The sequence below is a fragment of the Geotrypetes seraphini genome, chromosome 13 (genome assembly GCF_902459505.1).
Source record: "Geotrypetes seraphini chromosome 13, aGeoSer1.1, whole genome shotgun sequence".
Classification (NCBI taxonomy): Eukaryota; Metazoa; Chordata; class Amphibia; order Gymnophiona; family Dermophiidae; genus Geotrypetes; species Geotrypetes seraphini.
The window spans coordinates 22,087,269-22,112,105 of record NC_047096.1 but is presented as its reverse complement, the minus strand read 5'-3'; the positions used below and the strand labels follow the sequence as shown (position 1 = coordinate 22,112,105).

At 44.3% G+C, this 24,837-nt stretch overlaps 1 protein-coding gene across 2 annotated transcripts; it reads right to left on the bottom strand.

Moving 5' to 3' along the window:
* Positions 1-1,575: 1,575 nt before the first annotated feature.
* Positions 1,576-24,643, bottom strand: OAF (out at first homolog). 2 transcript variants are annotated; one of them, XM_033919423.1, is made up of 4 exons: positions 24,039-24,634; positions 6,090-6,224; positions 3,112-3,292; positions 1,576-2,314 (listed from the first exon to the last, which is right to left on the bottom strand). In XM_033919423.1, exons 1-4 carry the CDS (start codon positions 24,255-24,257, stop codon positions 2,040-2,042), a joined length of 810 nt encoding a protein of 269 aa, XP_033775314.1. In that variant the 5' UTR covers positions 24,258-24,634; the 3' UTR covers positions 1,576-2,039. The 2 variants fall into 2 exon arrangements, with proteins under 2 accessions (XP_033775314.1, XP_033775316.1); XM_033919425.1 differs by lacking the exon at positions 6,090-6,224 and having other exon boundaries at positions 24,039-24,643.
* Between the last annotated feature and the right edge of the window lie 194 nt (positions 24,644-24,837).

The following is a 24,837-nucleotide window of genomic DNA, read 5'->3' as shown; positions in this document are numbered from 1 at the left end:
ATACTTCCCCTATAATCATATCTAATGCAATTATAAGATAATCCAGCCCTGTGCAGCATGCATGGCTGTATCCTTTTCAGTGGCATTATCATAGCCAATGAGGTCCAAGGGCGATGCAACAGTGCTGCCTGTGTTCTTTGAAAAGGCTTCCGACATGCAGTGTCCTGAATATGAAAGGATAATACTTCAAACCTCCAGGGGGCACCATACCACCACTCCAACCCTCAATCCCCAGGAAAGAAGAGAAACTAGGAGACCCAGATTTGATTGCAATGTGCTTAAAAATATCTTTTAATTTCCTTACAAATGATAAATAATTTTATATCTGGAATTCAAGGTTTTCTTTACTTCATATTTTAAAATAAAAATAAAATCCTTTTACTAGAGGAACATATAAAAATAGGTGCGAGTATTCTGAAACGTTATACTGAAATGCCTGTGGAGGGGAAGGCACAAGAAACCAGGCTGGCTGAACCATAGAGCCCACTTATGGAAAGAGGGGTTCACCCCACACAGTCAGTCAGTCAGGCAGAGTAACAAAAATACATATACTATGGGCTAGATGCATTAAAGTCATTAAAGGTTGTCGCTAAACCTGTTTTTACAGCTTTAGAAACGATTGTTTTAACCGACCTGATGCACAAAATGGCCCACCGTGTATTTTCCCCCTCAAATGCCCATTTTACAATCTGGCCATGCAAATTAGCTGAAGCCCCATGCAAAATAGCCAAGCGATTGATGCATTAACATCGCTTGACTATTCCCCCCCCCCCAAAAAAAGGGGGTTTTAGCGACTGGTCTAGAGTTGGTAACTGTGTTACCAACAGGTCTTCCTGGTTGTTATTGTTTTTTCAATGGCACAGATATTTTGTATCTGAGTCAATCAGGTCTTAGGCTCCTTCATCTGTATCCAGGGCTTTAGGCTCCTCCCTCAGGTCCCACCCCTTGGGGAGGGCCTTAGGCATCTGAACCAATCAGGGCCCTTAGCATCTCCCTGTGCATCACATGATGCACCGAGGAGGGGAAGGCCCATCATTTAGGACGGGGGGGGGGGGGCACAGTGTCCGGTGTCAGGAGGGAGTAGGCATCCCTCATGCCTATTTTTAGGGAAGGGGAGGAGATTGGTTTGGGGGAGTTGGTGGCATGGGGGGAGGGGGATTTTTTTTTTTTTTTAATGTGGCAGATTGTGCATGTGTAGCACACACACATCTGTGCCATTAAAAAAAAAAAAAGGAGCCCCAACAGCAGTGACAGTAAGCTGCTTCCTCTGTCACTGCTGTTAGGGCTCTGCACATGTGTGAATCACTCACTGAGCGATCGGTTGCATTTGCATGCAAATGATTTCCACCTCCGTGCAAACCATTTGCGTGCAAACTTAATAGCGCATTGATTGCTGCTCACGAATTGGCCAGAGAAATCGGTCAACAGCGATCCAGTTGGTATCTTTAGTGCATCTAGCCCTTTGAGTCTTGGTTCACAGTTTTGTTTTGAAAGCACTTAGATAATCTCTCTGTTCTCAGTTCTGGCAGAGATCATTTGATCACCCCACTGCAATTGCATCCACAGGAGACATTACTATGTCCCCTTTGCATACAACATTTCAATTAGGTTATAGAAAGTGAATTACATACTTTTTTTTTTTTTTTTAAATAACACTGCTGTTGTCGATTTTTGTTCATGAACCACTACTGTCCTACCAGCAAGCACTTTGGCTAAGGAGATAATTTAGCCAAGATAGCCCTAAAGACTTCATCATCCTTTTGTCTGGAGGAGCTGTGTTGCCATATGGCATAAATGTACAGCCAAGCAAAGGATTTCTGCATTTACCATACAGGAAACCTGGTTTGTCTTCACAGTGTCAAATTTGCAGGATAAGAAGGAGAAAAGTCCAAGCCTTTGTGGTGCATAAACCTTCCAAGTCTCCTGAAAGTTGCAAACAAGGCCAACAAAACACAGAGGAACCCAGGGGAGGCAGTGTCCATGGCTGCTAGGAACATCAGGAGCTTTCAAAAGTTGACAGGTTGAATGATTAAATTGTTCTAGGTCTCCTCATCCCATAAGCACAACTGCTTCTGAGATACGTAATAATCAAAGCTATAGCTTTTCTGGCAGCTGCGGATGCCACACTTGTATGAGGAAACTTTGCCGGTCAAGTCACGATTTTTACAGTACTTAAGCATGCAGGGATACCACTCTATGGTAAGATTGTAAGTACAGATACAGGGCTTCCAGCGGTCGCTCCACAGCTTACAGTGTAGCAAGTCCGGTAGGTCAGCAGACTGTGGTAGGACCTCAAACATGGAACTGTCCACACCTGGAACAAAAAAGATTCAGGAACTATCACACCTCAAAGCTCTTCTTATGCATAGGAGGGGTTAAATTAAAGCAAAAAGAATAGCCAGATGCACTATTTATGGCGGGCCTGAACTCAAGGTAGCTGGGCACACAATACCCCCTCCCCCCCAAGCCTAGCCTCTGCCCTTCTTCAATGAGCCCCAAGCCCCACCAGCAGAAGAAGTCCTCCGGTAGCCAGAACAAAATCAATCTTTTCTTTCTGCAGCCTGCACCACTGTCTAATGCATTGGCACTGCACCAGCCTCCCTTTCCCAGCATGCATACTCGGTTTTGCAGGGGATGAGGCCAGTGTGGTAGCATTGCTTAGACAGTGCCGCCAGCTGCAGAAAGAAAGACTTCTTCTGGCTGCCAGAGGACCTCTTCAGCTAGTGGAGCTAGAATTTGGGTGTGCCACCCATGGCTCCAACGCAAAGCAATACAGCATCTGCATAGCAGCTGCCTCCATTGCAGTGCCTGCTCTGTTGGGCTGTGCCCGATATCTCTCTTTCCCACCAGTGTCAAAGTCTACCACCTCAAGTGTAAAGTGATGTGTTGTGCTGCTCAAATTTATCTTTTTATACTATGTTTACAATTTTCAAGAGCCAACATGGCTACCAAATTCCAATGGAGCGGATGAACTACATATGAAACACAAACCTTCCCTATGTGAATTACAGGCATATAAGCTAATTTAACATGCAAATTTTAAAAATCCATTTATAAGCAAAAAGGTCACACCAAAGTATAGCAAAAGTTAAGACGAGATTAACAATCTACCTTTCTCCAGCCAAAATCTAACATCTTCCTCTCGTGTATAAATGGCTTCTCTGGCCTCTGAGCAGATGTTGTGCATGTGGAAGCTCAGCTGGGCCCCTTTGCTGAAATTTACCGCCACGTCCATGCTGAGATGCTCCAGCCCACGCAGCTCTTCAGCCTGACGTACTGTCCTTGGGTTTTTCTGAAGAGGAATATCAAGACAGTTTTATTTTATATTTTAGTATTTCGGTTATGCCGTTCCAGTAGTAGCTCAATGTTAGTTACATACACTAGGCGTTTCTCTGCCACAGAGGGCTTAAAATAGAGCTGTGGCAACTGAGGGTTAAGCGACTTGCCCAAGACCACAATGAATGTTATAAGAACATACGACTAGCCATACTAAGTCAGACTAACAGTGGCCAATCCAGTTCATAAGAAATAGTAACATTCTATGCGTCCCATCACAGGAAGAGAGGCATCCCCATGGAGATACCACTAGGACAAACTCCCATGCAAAAACAACTTGGGTCCAAGATTAGGTCTTGATAGGTCCCTTTTAATATCAGGGTGGAGGGTTTAACGCTCTGCCAGTGGGTGGTAGTAGCAAGTTAGGGAATTTATGTGAGAGGTGGCAGGAGTATTCCATCCCGCAACACTGACCTGAATTAATTCCCCGAGACCTAGGGCTCCTTTTACTAAGGTGCGCTAGGGCTTTAACGCACAGAATAGCTGCATTGCCACGCGCGCTAGACCTTAACGCCAGCATTGAGCGTTATAGCGCGTGGTAATTTCCTGCGTGCACTAAAAACGCTAGGACACCTTAGTAAGAGGAGCCCCTAGAGTTGGTTGAATGATTTGTACTTCTGAATGAAGGAGGGCCCGTTTTGCATATTGATTTGCATATTCTTTTGAATGAAGAAAAATTTATTTAAAAATTTATATACCGTATATTACCTATATGGTTTCCATAGTAACAAGCATAAAATGTTAAACAAATAAATAATTCAGTTGTTAAAAAAAACAACACTCTTAAAAATGGTCAATAAACATCAGAAATCTTCAAATCCAGTTTGAATATAAAATTTCAACTCAAAAAAAGCCTCCAAACAGTTGAGTTTAACATTTTCTAAAAATTCATTCTAGCAGCACACCAACGCAGAATTCCTGGTAGGGTATTCCACAGCTTTACTCCCGCTACAGATAACATAGTCGCAGCAATTTTAATGTGGGAGATTAACACCTTAGAGGCTTTTTGGAACCCAGGAAATTGATGAAAGTTGGAACAAACCTTTGAAACTGAGAAGGGAAATATGAGAAAAGACTAAAAGAGATAGCTGAGGGGAGATATGATTGAAATCTACAAAATCCTGAGTGGATAGAATGGGTACAAGTGGATCGATTTTTGACTCCATCAAAAATTACAAAGACTAGGGGACACTCGATGAAGTTACAGGGAAATACATTTTTAAAACCAATAGGAGGAAATTTTTTTTTTCCTCAGAGAATAGTTAAGCTCTGGAACGCATTGCCAGAGGTTGTGGTAAGAGCGGATAGCTGTAACTGGTTTTAAGAAAGGTTTGGACAAGTTCCTGGAGGAAAAGTCAATAGTCTGTTATTGAGAAAGACATGGGGGAAGCCACTGTTTGCCCTGGATTGGTAGCATGGAATATTGCTTCTCCTTGGGTTTTGGCCACTGGATTGGCCTGGATTGGCCACTGTGAGAACAGGCTGCTGGGCTTGATGGACCATTTGTCTGACCCAATAAGGCTATTCTTATGTTCTTATGTAACCCGTAGATTACTCGTCCAACAATTCATGTTATTATTACAGAGATGACAGAAATACCTAAGCCTACTCAGAGAGAAAATTAGACTTCAATAAGAACCAAATCTATTACACCATAATAAAGGAGAGAATCAAATACAAAAAATATCACACAGTTTTATAGGCAGGCAGTGTGAAACATGGAAACATTTGTTGTGTTTAATTTTTTGTCACTTAAAGCCAACTTCAGATTTAATCAGAATCCTATGTGTTTGGATTCATCCAACCAAAACATTTTGTGTGATTAAACTATATTGAACAAAACATGATTCTAGTGGGAATTCATGTTCACACCCCACAAAAACAAAAAAGCTACACACACATCCATCTCTGCCAGCCATCCCAGCCTCAGAGGCCTCTCCCCCTTCCAACTTCCCCATAGCTGACACATAAGTATACTGGTGCGGCAACACTTAATTTTTTTTTTTTTAAACATCTTCAGATCCTGTTCCCAAAGTCAAACGAGAACTCCCAAGCCAGTGTGCAATTAAAAAAAAGGACAAAACACACAAACAAACATGAAATAATTTCAACTCAAAGGAAAAGGAGCACCAAGACTGTACTAGAAAAAAGTACAGTAAAAATATTTAGTTAACCTCATCTACAGTGTTGCTTTCTTAATAACACTATCAAAACTTGAAAATTTATACAGAATAATATATCCCAAATGTGGCTACCTCATCACTTTATTACTCGATTCTTCAAAGGTTGCGATGCTTTTTTCAGTGCAAATTGATTGGGCCCTGCTGCTTCTTGACTGGTGATTAGTTGAGCCTGTTGCTCGCAATTTCTTCAAAACATATTCTATACTTATCCTCTTCCACCTCTTTTCTGGAAACTCTTTCTCCAGTCTATGAGAACCATAAGGTTCTCCAGAAACAAGTTCCTAATAAGGATCAGATAATCCTGACTGAAAACCATGGTAACTGGTTAAATCAAAATGGTGTCTGCACATATCATGATGATAATTGTGAGGTGGTGGGGACACCATGTAGGCGAGGTAGTTAGCGCGAGTGTAGGCTTATTGAAAATTTATTCAGGAAGATACATCCAAAATGTTATTGAAATTGACAGAGTTTCCAGAAAATAAGCTTTGCACAGTTTTTTTTCTTCTTTTTTTAAACACAGTGTATATACACCGGGGCGCAGGAACGTTTACGAGACCATATTCTCACCTGCCGTAACTTTGCCATGGACTCGCTGGGGATGATCTCGTTACGGTTAAGGCGTGTGACAAAGCAGAGGGCCTGGAACTGGCTCTGCCCCTTCTCCAACTCCCCAAGAATCAATGCGCGGAAAATCTTCACGCCCTGTGAAAATAATCACCATCCATTAGCAGAACTCCCAGAATTATCCCACGCCTCAAAAACTCACAATGGACTCTGTCCCCTGAAAAGGTTGTCTCCTCCCCCATCCATCCAGAATCCACATAACGGGGCCGTCCTATCAGAAATGTGGAACACGCCGATCCCGCACCTAATCCACTGGACAAAGAATGATCCCTAATCTGCTGTCTTTTACTTTGTGGCTATATACTTTTTTACAGAAAGAGTTGTGGATGCCTGGAATGCTCTCCCAGTGGAGTTGGTTGGGAGGGACAAAACATGTGACAAAATTCAAAAGGGTGTGGGATAATACAGAGGATACTTATCTACTACGAGGATGGGATGAAAGCAAAGTAAATGACATAGAAGGGTGTAACCTGCATGGAATGCCAGGTGCAATCCTGAAATGAAGGCGCAGAGGAGGTAACCTGAATGCTCTGCACAGAACAGCAGATACAACTCGTAGCTACCTTTCTAGGCATACCTGATGGACATGGACTTTATTTGCTGTCTTTACTATGTTACTGTTCTTGGTTTCCATCATTCAGAAGGTGGCAGATAATTGGTAGACAGACATATGACATATTGTGATCCTTCATGCAGTAGTTACATAACATAAGAATAGCCTTATTGAGTCAGACCAATGGTCCATCAAGCCCAGAAGCTCGTTCTCACGGTGGCCAATCCAGGTCACTAGTACCTGGCCAAAACCCAAGGAATAGCAATATTCCATGCTACCAATACAGGGCAAGCAGTGGCTCCCCCCCCCCATCTTTGTCAATAACAGACTATGGACTTTTCCTCCCTCCAGGAACTTGTCTAAACCTTTCTTAAAACCAGCTATGCTATCCGCTCTTACCACAACCTCTGGCAATGTCACCCAACTGCATAAAATAAATAATATCACTTCTCTTACAAAGTAACTTGCTAGGGAAGGAATTCTCTTATCATGCACTCTTGTTTTCTACAGGGTGGGCCACGGAAAAGTAGTCCACCTCCGGCGATAGTATGGCAAGATGAACGAGCAAGTGGATTGTTTTTATTCACTTACCCACAAGATACAACAGAGGGTGAAAGTGGTCCACCATTCACGTCTATGCCTTCCACAATCACTATTCGCTGTTCCAGGGAGACCATCATCTTTCTGGCACCGGTATTAGAGGCGGGCTACTTTTCCATGGCCCACCCCTGTACAGCACCCAGGGGCAGGGTTGGTAGCTGAAGTTCACGAGTGCATTTCTTCTCTGGTAAGCACACCTCCCTCCCATTCCACTGCAATGCTGTCCTCTCGTTCTCTCTCTCCATCCGCACTCCATTCTCACTTCACCCTGGTGCAGTTTGCTTCCTCTCTACTTCTTTATCCTCCCTCCCCAACTCTTTCCCACTGCGCTTCCTACATACAGGCCCAATTAAAGGACCGAAAAGGTGTTTCTACCACCTCCTGCACTTAGCCTTGGTGAACAGGCTGAATGCATTCCTTAAACCTCTTCCTGTCATAGCCTGGGTGTGTCGTGAGGCCACAAACTAACTGCACTTCAAATTTCTGTAGGAGGCAAAGTAACCAAACTTGGGAAAGTTCCACCATTTGAAAGGTCTGGTCTAGTGTTCAGCATAACAATTCTTTCTTGAACTCGCCTCCGCTACAGAAGTTGTACTATCTAAATTTACTTAAAGAAGAAAAAAGATAAAGAGACAATACAATCTGTAGACTTGGATCTCACCGGAGTATTCAAATCCTCACAAAATTGAAATTTCAGCAAGAGCTACTTTATTAGTGACTTTTGTCTTTTTGCAAGAGAAGGAAGCAATTCTGTGTCTAGTCTATAGGACTGAGAATGTTGAATAGCTATTTTTCCAGATGTTTCAAAATGGACACAGTCCAGGTGGAAATTTTTTTTTGACTTATCGTCAATTAGTTTTAAGTTTAGGACCTACCTTTCAACTTTATTTTCCTTGTAAATGTTGCATTACTTATCAGGCAAATAGATATATTTTTAATGACCCAGACCAATTGCAATATTTCTTGGACGGCAAGGCTGCCTTAAGAGCCCCAGACTCAACCGTGACATTCGCTAACCAGGCTTGAATTAATTAACCAACAGAACTCTGTAATTTCCTTTTGTACATTTCTTATTTCAACTACCCTTTAGAGCAGTGGTCTCAAACTCAAACCCTTTGCAGGGCCACATTTTGGATTTGTAGGTACTTGGAGGGCCTCAGAAAAAAAATAGTTAATGTCTTATTAAAGAAATGACAATTTTGCATGAGGTAAAACTCTTTATAGTTTATAAATCTTTCCTTTTGGCTAAGTCTTAATAATAATATTGTAATTTATAGCTAAAGAGACATATCAAGAAACTGTTTTATTTTACTTTTGTGATTATGATAAACATACCAAGGGCCTCAAAATAGTACCAGGCGGGCCACATGTGGCCCCTGGGCCACGAGTTTGAGACCACTGCTTTAGAGTGCATGGTTTCTCTCTCATTTGTGGACTATGAGCATAGTAACATTTGGTGAGATTGGGATTATTTTTCCCTTTTCTCATCTTGGTTTTCTTTCGTTACATTCTTCATTATGTATACTGTATTTCCTTTTTCAAAGTTTTTTGTTCTTTGATGTGAAATAAATAGAAAGAAAAGAAAGAAAGAATTCTTGAACTTTTGTTCCAGTCTTCTCAGTCGTTCACTGCATGATCATAGATAAGAGTGAGGTTTATCCACCCAAAAGTTTAACAACAACTTATGTCTCTCTGTAAGTTTATATAAGAGTGTGTCGTCTTCCGTGCATGCTTGTTGAAGGCCCTCCAGATGTGGCTGGAGCTTGGAGCTTTCCAAAACTCAGACAAACTGCCAGGTTTTGGGAAGTTCATCCAGGAACATGGACAGTCCTCCAAAAGAGGACATGTCTGTGTTTTTCCAGACGTCTGGTAACCCTAATACAGACAAAAGCACAACACATGAGGAGGGAGGCGTTTTGAAAGCTGTATTTTCCCCCCTCATAGACACTACATGCGTCGATCATAGATTATCAGCCATTATGATTCAGCTGCGTTTCCCTTTTCGTATAAATTTAGTGACCCAGTATAAATCTTTAGTGTGGTATGCTGATCCCTGGGCTGCTGACATTCAGGGGGTACCACGTGTCTCACTGCCTCTGCTCCTATAACACAGTGCCTGTGATAAATGCTGCAAAGGGTTAATACGATCTTAGAGTAACTGCTAGCAGCTGTTCTTTGCTGCATGTAAAAAAAAAAAAAAATTTAAAGAGAATCGCTTAAGGAAAAACAACCTCGCCAATAAATAGGTTTGTAAGTTAAGACTCTCCTTTCTTCATTTTTTTTTTGTTGTTGTTTATCGAGATAGGGTTATTAATCATGTTGACTGCAGAGCAATATTTTCCTGTTGTTGCAGTCAGGGTTCAAGTGGCAGCAGTCACTGGAATTTAGAGGGTGGGTGGTGGAATATTTATTTGTAAGAGTAAAATTAATTTTTTATTATATTGATAGCATAATGCCGTTGTACAGGGCCATGGTGAGACCTCATCTGGAGTACTGTGTGCAATTCTGGAGGCCACATTACAGTAAAGATGTGCGCAGAATTGAATCGGTTCAGCGGACGGCCACCAGGATGATCTCGGGGCTCAAGGGTCTCTCGTACGAAGAGAGACTGAACAAATTGCAGCTCTACACTCTCGAGGAACGTAGGGAGAGGGGAGACATGATCGAAACATTTAAGTACCTCACGGGACGTGTCGAAGTGGAAGATGATATTTTCTTTCTCAAGGGACCCTCGGCCACAAGAGGGCACCCGTTCAAACTCAGGGGCGGAAAATTTCATGGCGACACCAGAAAGTATTTCTTCACAGAGAGAGTGGTTGATCATTGGAACAAGCTTCCAGTGCAGGTGATCGAGGCAGACAACGTACCAGATTTTAAGAATAAATGGGATACCCATGTGGGATCCCTACGAGGGTCAAAATAAGGAAATTGGGTCATTAGGGCATAGACAGGGGGTGGGTAAGCAGAGTGGGCAGACCTGATGGGCTGTAGCCCTTTTCTGCCGTCATCTTCTATGTTCTATGTAGGATCAGAAGAGGATAAAAAATTGTTAAATGTAATAATTGTGATGATAACAAATGTATTTTCATATAGTTTTTCCTGATTCTTCAACTGTATACATTATAAAAGTTTGAAATGTCAATAAAGATTAAAAAAAAAAAAAAAAGAGGAGCAACGGTTGGGGTGAAGTAGGGAGAGATGTGCTAGAGAGACCTAGAAATCTTGTAAGTGCAAATAAATTTCTACTCTGCTTACGAAATGGAAACTCCAGACACAGGACTGTCGAAGCTCCAGAACAGATGGCTACTATCCACAAGCAGCAATGAGACAGCAGATATTTATTTTTATTACTACTATATTCCTCGCTGTCCAAAGATTATGGCTTTAAGATGCATAGAAAACCAAACAAACCCAACCACCACAATAAAAGCAATCAAAAGAAACCAAATTAAGTATTTCCCTAAGGTAGGGGTTTTCAACTCAGTCGTCCCATCTAGCCAGTCATAATGAATTTAGTGAATATAGAAGAGATAAATCTGCATGCACTATCTGCATGAATATTCATTGTAAATATCCTGAGAAACCTGATTTGGCTGGGTATGGCCCAAGGACTGGGCTGAGAAACCTTGCTCTCAGGACTGGCCTTAGCAATTGCAGGGGCCCCCTTGACTTAAAGATTTCAAAATGACTTGCCCAGGGTCACAGCAGCTCTTAACCACTAGGCCATGCCTCCTTGATAGCTCAGCTAGAGAAAAATATAAAGTCATCAAGCTTGCAAAACATATTGCTAGGTCATATTCATGCAGTCAAAGCCAAAAATTCCAGGCCAACCAAGAAACATATGAAAGGCAAGGATGTGGATTAAAAAAAAACAAAAACGTTTGCCTTTCTGCAGATGATACAAGGAGCTGCAACCGAGTGGGTACTCCTGAGGAAGAATAGTGAGGGATGATAGTCAATGCAGATGTTATTCAAGGACAGCAGGCATACAGTATATTGTATTCTCACCTGTGGGCAACATCATATACAGAACCCGGTGTAGACCCTGCCAAGTGCACTGTTACTTTCAATCTTTACAAAAAACACAGGGGATTTAAGTCCAAACAAATTGCTTGGGATGGGATAGGAGACCAAGAGTGAACAAGCACAGTAATAATCCCTCACCCGTTAAAACAATCTTATGTCATTGAACTTGAAAAAAAAAAGTTACAAAACATGAAACGGTATTTCATAGGTTTTAGTGTGCTCATAGATATCTCAACAGGAATCGCCAGAACTGTATGGGTTCTTAAATCACAGCACATAATCTTGAATGCTAAGGCTTCTATTACACGTTAGAATTGTCCACGTAGCTCTGCAGAAAAAGAATGGAACACTTATCTGAACTGATGTATCTCGGCTCCAACACAGTCTGTGTTTCACTAGAGCTATGTCAGCTATGTTTTTTTTGCTTTAAATGCAGGGCCTGAACCCTCCGACTATGACACTCATAGTGTGGAAAAAAAAAGAAAGACGCCCAGGACCATCAGTTCAGTAGCAAACCAGGGGAGGTAGGAGGGTTGTGAGAATATATGCCTGCTGTCTTCAGAGAACACTTGCTACAGGTATCTTTGCTTTCTCCGAGGACAAGCAGACATAATATTCTCACAGAATCAAGTCTCTGGAAGAGGTTTAACATTGACTATTCAGCAGTGGTTCCCAACCCTGTCCCTGTCATTCTACTTTTTTCCTCCTCTCCTTTCTCTCACAAAGCTAACAGATCACATCTGGGCAACTGTGATTTAACAGCTGCTGACTATGATTCATAATTTTTCACCAAGCTGAATAGCAAAGTTTTCCAGGGCAGATTTATTAAGTAAACAACTGGCGAGGAATTAAGACAAAAGTTGCCATTCTTAACAGTACTGTAATGCCTTATATGTGCAGGACCCCGTAAAGAGCCCAACTCCACCTTACCCTTCCTGTTGTTCCTTCCTTAAATTATTCCCTTAATCCCATCTAACTGGTATCAGTCCTGGTAAAGGTGCCACTGTGCTAAAGAAACTGTGTGTCTCTCATCCTAAACCCTTTCTCAGCAGAATTAAGAGAGAAAGAATGAAGACCCCCCCCCCCTCTCATTCTACCCTGTGCAAGGCATCATAGATTCCGTTTAGAAATGGGAGCGAGTACAAGAAACCAAGCCATGAAGCATTAAATGTAATGATCCACATTTCCATATTCATCATCAACGTCTGATCTTTTTCTAAATAGACTAGGCTGGATTGTTTTGCCAGCTTCATTCTAAACAAGCCACAAACTTTTCATCTTCCTCAATCAGCCATAGTGAACCTTGCAGAACAGCCATTATACAAATCACAAATGATGTAATACAGCATGTTATCTATAGAGCCCAATGCAGCACAAATCTCATTAATCCATTAGTTAGTCCCTCTCATGCCCCCTAAAAAATCTAGCACATCGGGGTAAGGAAAGGGGGTAGGATTAGATATACTGCCTTTTTGTGGTTACAATCAAAGCGATTTACATATTATATACAGTCTAGATACGTATTTTGTACTTAGGGCAATGGAGAGTTAATATACATCAGTGAGAATTAGAATTTTGGGGTTGGGGAAGGGAGTGTTGTGCTATCAAGAGAATGGCAGACCTTTCAGTACCATGCGTGCTCAAGGCCAGCTGCATCCTGCACCCCCCTCCCGTGACTCAAAATTTCCAATAGAGGGAGCAGGACACTACAGGCCTAAGGTAGAGTGATGATGGCAGCTGAAAAAGGAAGGGAGTGTGATGGAGGTTACAGAACGTAGGGGTGGGGGGAAGATACTAGACACATGGGTAGAGGCCAACCAAATTTTGGGTTGGGTTATGGTGGCAAAACCGGCCCCAAAATCTTTTTCTGCTCAGTTTCAGCTGTAAGGTTGTTTTCATTTTTGGCCACGTTTCAGTTTCAGCTGAAAAAGGCCATATGTTTTTGATGGAAGCCAAAAATTTGTGCTTTGTCCCATTTGTCTCCCTTCCCACTCCCCCCCTTAGTGCCTTCCCATTCAACTGTTGCCCCCCCCCCCCCCCCCGGGCTTATTTTATAATCTCTGATGGTCTAGGAGTGTAGTTGGGGCAGGAGTAATCCCCAGTTACTTCTGCCTGGGGTTACCTAGGTAAAATACTGGATGCTAGGCCCTACCCCATTCTGCCTCCAGCCCTGCCCCATCCTGCCTCAAACTCCACCCTGTTTCGCCCCTCAGACCCACCCCTACACAGCTCTGTGTCTTCTTTCCTGCTGGGTCTGGAGGGCCTCCAAGAATACACAGATGTATGTGACATCATCCACGCATGCTCAGAGGCCCTCCAAACACAGTGGGGCTTTCCAAAACCTGAATAAACTGCTGGGCACCTGGACATGTCCTCTAAAAACAAAACAAAACAACAGAGGGCATGCCTGGGTTTTCCCGGTTATCTGGTAACCCTACTTCTGCCCATTCTGAATCTACTCTTAAAATGGCTGCCAAGACTGGAGCATTGTTCTTGCCCTGCCCATACCACTACACTACCAGGGATTGCAAAATAGCCCTGGTAGGGGAGGGCTACTCCTTGCAATTATTTTTATATTGCAATTGTAAGTAATGCACAATAGGTTTTCAGTGATTCTTAAACCTGTCCTGGGAGACCTCCAGTCAGTTAGGTTTTCAAGATATCCCTAATGAATATGCATGAGGCAGATTTACATGTCTGTCATCTCTATTATATGCAAATCTGCTTCATGCAAATTCATTATGAATATCTTGAAAATCTGACTGGTTGGGGGTCCTCCAAGCCAGGTTTAAGAACCACTTTATATGGTAAATAGAGTGCTCTCAATAAATGCTTTCAATACAAAATTTTAGCAGGAATTTAAGTCTTTAAATTTGGGGTGATAAAACTCTTTAGGAATTAGCCTCTCTGAGATGTTATCAGATCAGCTTTGGCTTTTACCTTCAGTTTTCATTAGCTGTGATCTTTGAACAAGGCTATTTTGCTTGGAAGTAAAATACAGACTTTCTATTATTTAAATTATTATATTCTGGCTCCAATACTATGGGTTTAGCAGAGGGATGCAAGCACAAGATCCGAGAATCCCCAGCAGTCCTCACAGTCACACAACCAAACTTGAGTTTTCGGTTTCAGCTTCAGCTGAAACCAGGTGATGGGTTATGCTGCAGTTTCATGTCGGATGGCCTCTTCCTGACCGCCAACCTTACAGTCAGTCTTGACCGATTGGCCGGCCATCAGTCAGTCAGCTATTGATTTTATAAACCATTTTTTCCTGATTTGAATATATGCAAATGACTATGTAAATGAGACCCAGAAAATTCAACAGAAAGAACCTGCAAAAAGTTCAGATACTGACATGACAAGTTCTATAAAGACTATTCCCACGTTCTGCCCATGGATCATCAATCCTTTCACTGTCACTAATTCCAGACTCATTCTCTTCCATTTCCACTCTCTTATGAGCTCAATACTCTAGGCCAGACATGGACAACTCCCGTCCTCGAGGGCCAGAATCCAATCGGGTTTTCAGAATTTCCCCAATGAATATGAATGAGATCTATATGCATATTCATTGGGGAGTTGCCCATGTCTGTTCTTCCTTCTATGTACCAAAAAACGAAAGAAGAGGCACAGTACTTTTATACTTTAATAGTGATTTAATAGTGATTTTCCAAAGTCCAAAAACAAGTCTGTAGCATACAAAATAAACATGCTCCTACATTGATTGTGTATGTTACAGACTTGTTTTTGGTCTTTGGAAAATCACTATTAAAGTATATGTAACTGAAGGTTGGTTTTGACATCTCTTGTTCCTCTTCTTTCATTGTTTAGTTTTAACCCAAGGCTTGGTATCTTCTTCCCCGCTATTTGCAAATCCCTCTATGTACCAGTTAGTATGCAGAAGCTATATAAAAAAAGTGCCAATATTTAGACCAAATTACTAATAAAATATTTCTTCCCTGATTTTCCCACAATTCCTGTGCAGCACTGACAGCACTAGAACAAATGACATCTCACAGAGCACAGCTGAAGACCTAGACTGGACATGTAAACACAAATGACATCAATCTCATGGAACCAATCAGGTAGCAGCAGGGGCGGATCACAGGTGTGATCTGGGCCACAGGTAATATGGGTCATGGGCCCCTTAGCGGCCTATCAAAAGTGATTAAACTAGATAGAGGTGAGGGGAGAGTGGGCCCCTTACTTCTGTGGGCACTGCCCTATTTTAATGGTCAGTCCACTCTTGGGTAGCAGCGTGGGAGAAGTAATACGCAACGCCCAACTGTCTCCTCAGTCCCAGAACATCTCCATTATACTGGAAAAGGCTTGGTTTGTTGATAACAGACATACATGGTAACAAATCAGAAACCAATGCCATACCTAGTGAAACAGAAAAAAAAACCCCACAACAACTGCCATTTTGTGGAGTAAATTTCATGAAAAATGGAGTTTCGCTATACTGAAAACCCAGTCTCTGACACTTAATCTCAGCTCTCATCACCTTCACTGCAAGTGTGAAGGCTTATCTCGGCTACACAGGAATATAAAACCATCATGCTCGCAAGCATACTGCTAGGCCAGGGCTGAAACCTGATATCTGGAGTCTAGTACACATTCACACAGTCCAAACTAATCCCTGAAACCCAGGCCAGCCAAAAAAACAAGTGGAAGGTAAAGCTATGAAGCTCTCGGTGGCTAAAGCTTGCCTTTTTGCCGATGACAGAAGGAGCACAGATGGACGTTCCTGAGTGAGAAGACAGACTTAGGCATGATGTAAGAATCAGAGGGATGTCTGTGCATGACAGTACAGAATCATGCGTCCAGGGGACAGAAATCCAAGGGAAGGATTACACGATTGGAAATGAAACATTGATGCACGCCAACCAAAAGAGAAACTTCAGGCTGGTCATGTCTGATGATCACAAGGTAGCCAAGCAACTGAGCAAGACCAATCCCAGAGGAATGCTGGCATGGCCAGGTTTACCATAAAATCTATAGGGGACTCAAAAGAGCAAACTATTCTACATCTACCCCACAAATCGCATATCATCAAAAAGGAGAATCCCAGGGTGGTATTCATACACTTCTCTTCTTCAAAATGAGCAAAAACACTCCAGACTTGCACGGTCTGTATATGGCCGTTTGGGGGAGGATGGGCTGGAGAGGGCTTCAATGGCTGGGAGGGTGTAGATGGGCTGGAGTAGATTTTGGCAGTTGGAACCCAAGCACAGTACCGGGTAGAGCTTTGGATTCTTGCCCAGAAATAGCTAAGAAGAAAAAAAATTTTAAATTGAATCAGGTTGGGCAGACTGGATGGACCATTCGGGTCTTTATCTGCCGTCATCTGCTATGTAATTCTTCTTGCGTGAACCTCTTAGTCTTCTCGTTTCTATACCAGAATGGTTACAGAGATTTAGGGCTCCTTTTACAAAGGTGCGCTAGCGTTTTTAGCTCACGCACCGGATTAGCGCGCTTTATAGCATGCGCTACCCGAAAAACTACCACCTGCTCAAGAGGAGGTGGTAGCGGCTAGCGTGCGGGGCATTTTAACGCATGCTATTCCTCGCGTTAAGGCCCTAACGTATCTTTGTAAATGGAGCCCTTAGTATTCACAACTTCTTCTCAGCATCCCATAGCCTGAATGGGTCTTTTATACTTATTTCAAAACGAATGCTAGGAAGTTCTTCTGTACACAATGTGTGGTGGACACCTGGAATGCGCTTCCAGAGGACGTAATAGGGCAGAGTAATGATACTGGGGTTTAAGAAAGGATTGGACAATTTCCTGCTGGAAAAGGGGATAGAAGGGTATAGATAGAGGATTACTGCACAGGTCCTGGACCTGTTGGGCCGCCGCGTGAGCGGACTGCTGGGCACGATGGACCTCAGGTCTGACCCAGCAGAGGCATTGCTTATGTTCTTATGTTAAGTTAACTCACAAAACCTAAAACTAACCAAGGGGAGGAACATCTCATGGGACGGGGACCTTGGGGCCTCTTAGAGCGTACAGCTATTTCAGAACCCAGTTCGCTAATCCCAGGACTTCAATCATTTGCTCCTCCCCCAACCTCCCTATTTCTACGTTATTTACTGCACATTTCTTTTAAGATAATTGCATACGAAACATTCCATAGGACAAAATGCAAATTGCACTAATAGCGTGTGAAACTGAACTTCTCTATCACGTAGGATTCCCGCGCTGTCTGTATGTTCACTTCCATGGGAGAACAAATTACTTAGAGGGCTCCTTCTTTCCAGGATCTAGCCAGAATGTTTATTTTATTTAGTATTAAGTTATTTATATACTGCCTGTTAATGGAGGTTGTCTAAGAGGTTTACATCAGGTACCCAAGCATTTATCCCACAGAATGGGGGAGGGAAGAGAAGAGGTCAGGTTTGGAAGCTTCCTTTCAAACTCATCAGTGTCAGCAATTCTCCTATAAGAATCCTTTTTTTTTTTTGTACTTGGATTCTGCCTTAGAGGTCTGCACGGGAACGGGGATCGTGGTAATCCCGTGGGGGTCCTGCGGGAATCCCCCCTAACCCATGGGACTCCCACGGGGACCCGCCTCTGGCCCACGGGACTCCCACGGGGACCCCCCTCTAGCCAACGGGACTCCCACGGGGATGGAAGCAGGGTTCGTCCATATAATATAATGAACATGTCAGCCTTAGTAAAAGAGGGGGTTTATAAGTTAATTACCGGAACAGAAAATAAAAAAGGGTTCCACCAAAGAGATTCCACAAGGAAAACAGCAGCACAAACACAAAAGAAACTGTGGAATTGATGATCCTGTCAGAAGTAATTGCTGCTTTTTAAGGGGACTGGCAGGGATGGAGGTATTTCTTGCAGGGATGGGTGGGGACGGAGAGGAACCTGACGGGGATGGGTGAGGACGGAGAGGATCCTGGCGGGGACGGAGAGGATCCTGGCGGGGACGGACGGGGATGGGTGGGATTTCTGTCCCCGTTCAACTCTCTATTCTGCCTATCTAGGAAGAATTAGGAGCCAAACAAATGAGGGATGAAAGTGAAACAGGAGTGATGGATAAGGCAGGGCACAAACCAGTCTTCAGTGCCATCATCTACTAGGTCTTGGAGCAGGACTTCCCTTGTGTTCAGGGTCACAGTAGATATATAATTCTTTCCTGTAACCAAACTAAAATCCACCTTTAAAGTCAGCAGAACACATAATATAACTAACTGTTCATGCTTTAAAAAAGGCCGACACAGAGCTTTACATAATAACCTCCAGCAGGCATTTTTTTTCACTTCACCACCCCACTACAATTTATCATTTCTAGAGCGCTGAAAGGCGTATGCAGCGCTGTACTTCCAAGCGCTCCCTGCTTGGAAGAGCTTACAATCTAATTTGGACAAACAGGCCATCTCAGGGTTGGTGGAGGAAATGATACAGTGGGTCTAGGTACGTGACAGCAGTGAGTGGGAGTTAAGAGTTGAAAACAGTTTTAAAAAAAGTGGGCTTTTAGCTTGGATTTGAACACTGTTAGAAACGGAGCATAACGGAGTCATTCTGGCAGCCTGTTCCAGGCATACTGTGCGGCAAGAAAGAAGGGATGGAGTCTGGAGTTGGCAGCAGAAAAGAAGGGGACGGATAAAAGAGACTTACCCTCATTACAGAGTCACAGTCTAAGACAGGGCTGCCCAATTCTGGTCCACGAAGTCTATTGGCAGGCCAGGTTTACAGGATATCCACAATGAATATGCATGAGAGAGATTTGCCCGCACTGCCTTCTTGGTATGCAAATCTCTCTCATGCATATTCATTGTGGATATCCTGAAAACCTGGCCTGCCAGTAGATCTCGAGGACCGGAATTGGGCAGCCCAGATCTAAGAGATGCAACCCATTGTTTCTACCTAGAGCAGGGATGTCAAAGACCCTCCTCGACGGGCACAATTCAGTCGGGTTTTCAGGATTTCCCCAATGAATATGCATGAGATCTATTTGCATGCACTGCTTTCAATGCATATTCATTGGGGAAATCCTGACTGGATTGCGGCCCTCGGAGGGACTTTTACACCCCTGACCTAGAGCAACAGGGTGCCCTATTAACAACATCTCTCCAAAACTCAAAAAAACAAACAAACAACAACCTGAAAACAAAACAGAAAATCCTGTAATTGACATGAGAAACTAAACTAGATACAATGAACATTTTCAGCCTATACAGTGCCAGTGGTGTAGCCAAACTTATTTTGATGGGCTTTCCAAAACTCCCCCTTCCTTTGTCCTGCATCTCTCTCCCTCTCTTCTGACCCCCAGATCTAATATTAGCCCCCACCCATGGTTAACTCAGCCAGGGTGAGGGCAGGCAACGCACTTGCATTGCCTGCCCTAGCCTCGCAGGCTTCCTTCTGCTGTGTCTTGCCCTTGCTGATGTCACTTCCCGTTTCCTGCGAGACTGATGCAGGAGATGAAGGTGAAGATGCTAAGGTAGATCAGACAGGAAGGAGGGAACTATTGGGAAACAGGAAGGGAATGCTAGATCCAGGAATGGGAGAGAGCAGAGCAAGATGGCTGCCACTGAATGTTTTGTGGGTTGTTATTTTTTTTTTGGGGGGGAAAGGGCCGCACACCCATGGCTAGGCCACTGAAAACAATTCCTTTCCCCTTGCCAGTTTCATCGACCAAGTAAAATTACCACTAAACTTGATAGCTTCATTCCTTCAACTAATCCTGCCATATGGATATGAGCGCGATATGTGGGGGTCTATTCATGATGGGGCAGAATATCACTAAAAGCCCTGCCCCTCCAGTTCTGCCCAAATACCTTCTCAGGATTATCGATTCAATCTAAGTAGCTAGTGGCAGAAAGGGGGAGAGGGGAACTAGAGCAGGGATCTCAAAGTCCCTCCTTAAGGGCCGCAATCCAGTCGGGTTTTCAGGATTTCCCCAATGAATATGCATGAGATCTATTTGCATGCACTGCTTTCAATGCATATTCATTGGGGAAATCCTGACTGGATTGCGGCCCTCGGAGGGACTTTTACACCCCTGACCTAGAGCAACAGGGTGCCCTATTAACAACATCTCTCCAAAACTCAAAAAAACAAACAAACAACAACCTGAAAACAAAACAGAAAATCCTGTAATTGACATGAGAAACTAAACTAGATACAATGAACATTTTCAGCCTATACAGTGCCAGTGGTGTAGCCAAACTTATTTTGATGGGCTTTCCAAAACTCCCCCTTCCTTTGTCCTGCATCTCTCTCCCTCTCTTCTGACCCCCAGATCTAATATTAGCCCCCACCCATGGTTAACTCAGCCAGGGTGAGGGCAGGCAACGCACTTGCATTGCCTGCCCTAGCCTCGCAGGCTTCCTTCTGCTGTGTCTTGCCCTTGCTGATGTCACTTCCCGTTTCCTGCGAGACTGATGCAGGAGATGAAGGTGAAGATGCTAAGGTAGATCAGACAGGAAGGAGGGAACTATTGGGAAACAGGAAGGGAATGCTAGATCCAGGAATGGGAGAGAGCAGAGCAAGATGGCTGCCACTGAATGTTTTGTGGGTTGTTATTTTTTTTTGGGGGGGGAAAGGGCCGCACACCCATGGCTAGGCCACTGAAAACAATTCCTTTCCCCTTGCCAGTTTCATCGACCAAGTAAAATTACCACTAAACTTGATAGCTTCATTCCTTCAACTAATCCTGCCATATGGATATGAGCGCGATATGTGGGGGTCTATTCATGATGGGGCAGAATATCACTAAAAGCCCTGCCCCTCCAGTTCTGCCCAAATACCTTCTCAGGATTATCGATTCAATCTAAGTAGCTAGTGGCAGAAAGGGGGAGAGGGGAACTAGAGCAGGGATCTCAAAGTCCCTCCTTAAGGGCCGCAATCCAGTCGGGTTTTCAGGATTTCCCCAATGAATATGCATGAGATCTATGTTTATGCACTGCTTTCAATGCATATTCATTGGGGAAATCCTGAAAACCCGACTGGATTGCGGCTCTCAAGGAGGGACTTTGAGACCCCTGAACTAGAGCTACCAACAATGCACAGATATTTGTCTAAACTCCCCTCCTCTTGCGCACTCTCCTACAACCATTGTGAGCAACCCTCTAAGGATTGGCCTGGTCAGTGGCGTACTACAGGGGGCGGCGGTCTACCCCAGTTGCCATCTTGGTGAGGGCACCGGCACCTGTCCTCCTCTCTGCTCCTTCCCTTACCACGTACCTCTTTTTAACGTTCCCTGTGCAAGCAGCAACTGCTCATGCCAGCGTCAGCTCTTCCTCCGACTTAACTTCCTAGACCTGCGTCTACGAAGCGACATCAAAGGATGAGCCGACGCTGGCTCGAGCAGCAGGTTGGGGTTGCTGCTCGCACCGGGAACATTAAAGAGGTACGGGGGAAAGGAAGGGACATGCATGCGCGGCAAATGGGGGTGGGGCAGAGAAAAGGGCAGGTGAGGGGTGCCACTGCCCCGGGGCCTCTCACCCTCGCTACGCCACTTGGCCTAGTGCATGCAATTTTTATTTTTTTTCGTGTGAGTGACAAGTTCAAAAACTTTTTTTTTATATGAGCAACAAATTCTAAAAACCAACAATTTTCCAGATTTGCAAGTACGGTATTTTTATAAGCAACCATGTACAATCGATGAGCGGCAATGATGCACTCGCTCCGCTTAGAGCGGGGGTGTCAAAGTCCCTCCTCGAGGGCCATAATCCAGTCGGGTTTTCAGGATTTCCCCAATGAATATGCATGAGAGATCTATTTGCATGCACTGCTTTCATTGTATGCTAACAGATCTCATGCATATTCATTGGAGAAATCCTGAAAACCAGACTGGATTGCGGCCCTCGAGGAGGGACTTTGACACCCCTGGCTTAGAGGGAACATAGATTGTGAGGCATCAATGTTTCTTACATTCTGCATTCAGAATCCCAAAGGGCCTCCAGTGTGGCACTTTTAAAAAGGTTTTTATATTACAATTGGACCCAACAGGTCAATACTGCATGCTTATTCAGTTCAAAGTTGCCCTCCCTCGGTTTGATGTATAGTTCCTGTCATAGCCTCACTTTATTTTTGATTTTTATGTGTATCATTTTAGGTTTTCTATGCGTTTTTACAAATATTTTGCAGTTTGAGCAATACAAATTGATGAAATAGATTGATTTTTATATTATTGTGTACACTGCAGAAGAGCTGTTCATACCAGTAGTTGTGGAACAACTCAAAAGCCTTTTCTGTGTAGATTACATTTGTAAACGCCTCTGAACAGACACTGTGTGTGTGTCACCTACGCCTGCATCAGTCGTGAACTTCTGGTACCTTTAAAAAACCCCTAAAGATGACTCCTAAAACCATCTCTCACTAGCCTCCGGCTAAAGCACTCCAGAGAAAGATTGTGACAGCAGATAAAACCCACAAGGCTCATCTCCATGGTTGGCTCAGAGCCTACCAGCATCTTCTATTAGTCAAGTCTTCTCTGTTTGACAAATTTATCACTTAATTTGGGTATTCTTAAGATTGTAGCTCTATTTTTAACTCTTATTGTACGATTTTATTCTTATGGTATGAATGTAATTCGCTGACTGTACAGTTTCTTCCCTCCAGAGTTTCAAGACAAAGTTGGACAAGTTCATGCCAAACTGGCGAGACTGGACTTATTTGGAGCCCTGGTCTTGACCTTGGGGCCACCGCTCGTGAGCGGACTGCTGGGCAGGATGGACCACTGGTCTGACCCTGTTCTTATGTAAACCGCCCAGAACTTTTGGTAACGGCGGTATAAAAGAATAAAATTATTAGTAATTGTTATTTCTCCAATTAGTTCTTCCCACACAGCATTTATTTCCAAGCCAGCACATAAAGAAAACCTCATTTTTCTGTTGCTTTCACTTTCACATGCTCCCTATGCTAACTCCATTGGTTTTTGTCTTAAGGAGGCTTCCCTACCAGGAATCTGCCAAAGGGTTCCTGGCCCCTCCTATTTGAGAAATCTGCCACCAATGGAACGACAGCACCCCCTCCCCTTTCTAACAGGGTGATGATGGCATTCCTTTTCCACCTGGAGGAGAAGGCTAAAAGACTACATGCCTACCTGAAGGGCATAGAAAAAATAGACAGGGACAAATTTTTCAAATTAAGGGGATCAATAAGTACAAGGGGGCACTCAGAGAAATTGAAAGGGGAGAGGTTTAGAACAAACGCCAGGAAGTTTTTTTTCACCCAGAGGGTGGTGGATACATAGAACGCGCTACCGGAGGATGTGATAAACAGGAGCACGCTACAGGGGTTCAAAGAAGCTTTGGATAGGTACTTGGAGGACAAAGGGATTGAGGGGTACAGATAAGAGTAGAGGTAGATTATAGGGATGGGATTAGAGGTAAATTATAAAATTAATCGGGGACCACTGTTCAGGCACTAGGCCTGATGGGCCGCCGTGGAAGCGGACCGCTGGGCAAGATGGACCTCTGGTCTGACTCAGCGGGGGGGGGCAACTTCTTATGTTCTATCCATTCCCTCCCCACCCCCAATCTGTTGGGAATCTATAAGGCACCCTGTCTTGCCCACCTGTTAGGAGTCTGCCAATAAGGTGGCAGTGCCTTACCTCTGTTCCCCCCCCCCCCCCAAGCAGGTCCCAGTTCTCTCCCACCACTTTTTTTTTGCCCCTTCAGATGATAGCGGTCCCGTCTCTTTCCTTCACCCGACGCCTGTCCCCGTCGGTTCCCCTCTCGCCCTCGCACCTGTCGGTAATCCGCCAGCAGGGTGATGACGGTGCCGTCCTCCTTGCGGTACTCCACGCTGCTGCAGTCCTGCTCGCTGTCCGCGTGCAGCCACTCCTCCGTCACGCGGCCATCCCGCAGCCGGACCCTGACCTGTAGCTCAGCCCGGCCCAGGAGCGAGCCGGCCAGGAGAGACAGCAAGAGACCGAGGCTCCCCCAGGGGCAGAAACCGGAGGACATCCCCGAAGATCGGTCACTCGTTGCTCTCCAAACTTTTTTTTTCCCCCCGGGACGGGAGCCTCTTCCTCTCTCTCTGCCCCTGAGGGGTGCCACTCTGTGCCCTCTTCGCCCCCGGGGGGGAGGGGGGGGCTCTCCTGTCACTTCCCTGGGGTCGGGGACTTAGGGAACGCTCTTTCTCCTCTTCCTAGCCCTGGGATCAGGGCTCTGGCTCGGTTCTGTTGCTCTCTTTCTCTTTTCATTCAGTCCCGTCACTTCCTTCGGACACACGGGCTGTCTTAAAGAGACAGGCGCCGGCAACTTTAAAAGGACAGTAGCAACTTCCCACCCCACCCCCCTAGCCGCGAGCGCTCTCTGCTGTCATCCTAGCCCCCCCCCCTCCTACCCCCCAATAACCCAGCTTTCTCTCCTGCCACCACCAACCAAATCACCCCACCTGACCCTTACCCTAACCAAAACCCACCATCTGTGCCCCTCCCCCACACCACCTCTGTCTGCCCAAAGGAAAGCCGTAAACCCCTCCCTGTCCTAAGAAAATCTCAGCAGCAGCACCCCCCTCCCTCCTTCTCCAGCCTGCGCTCCG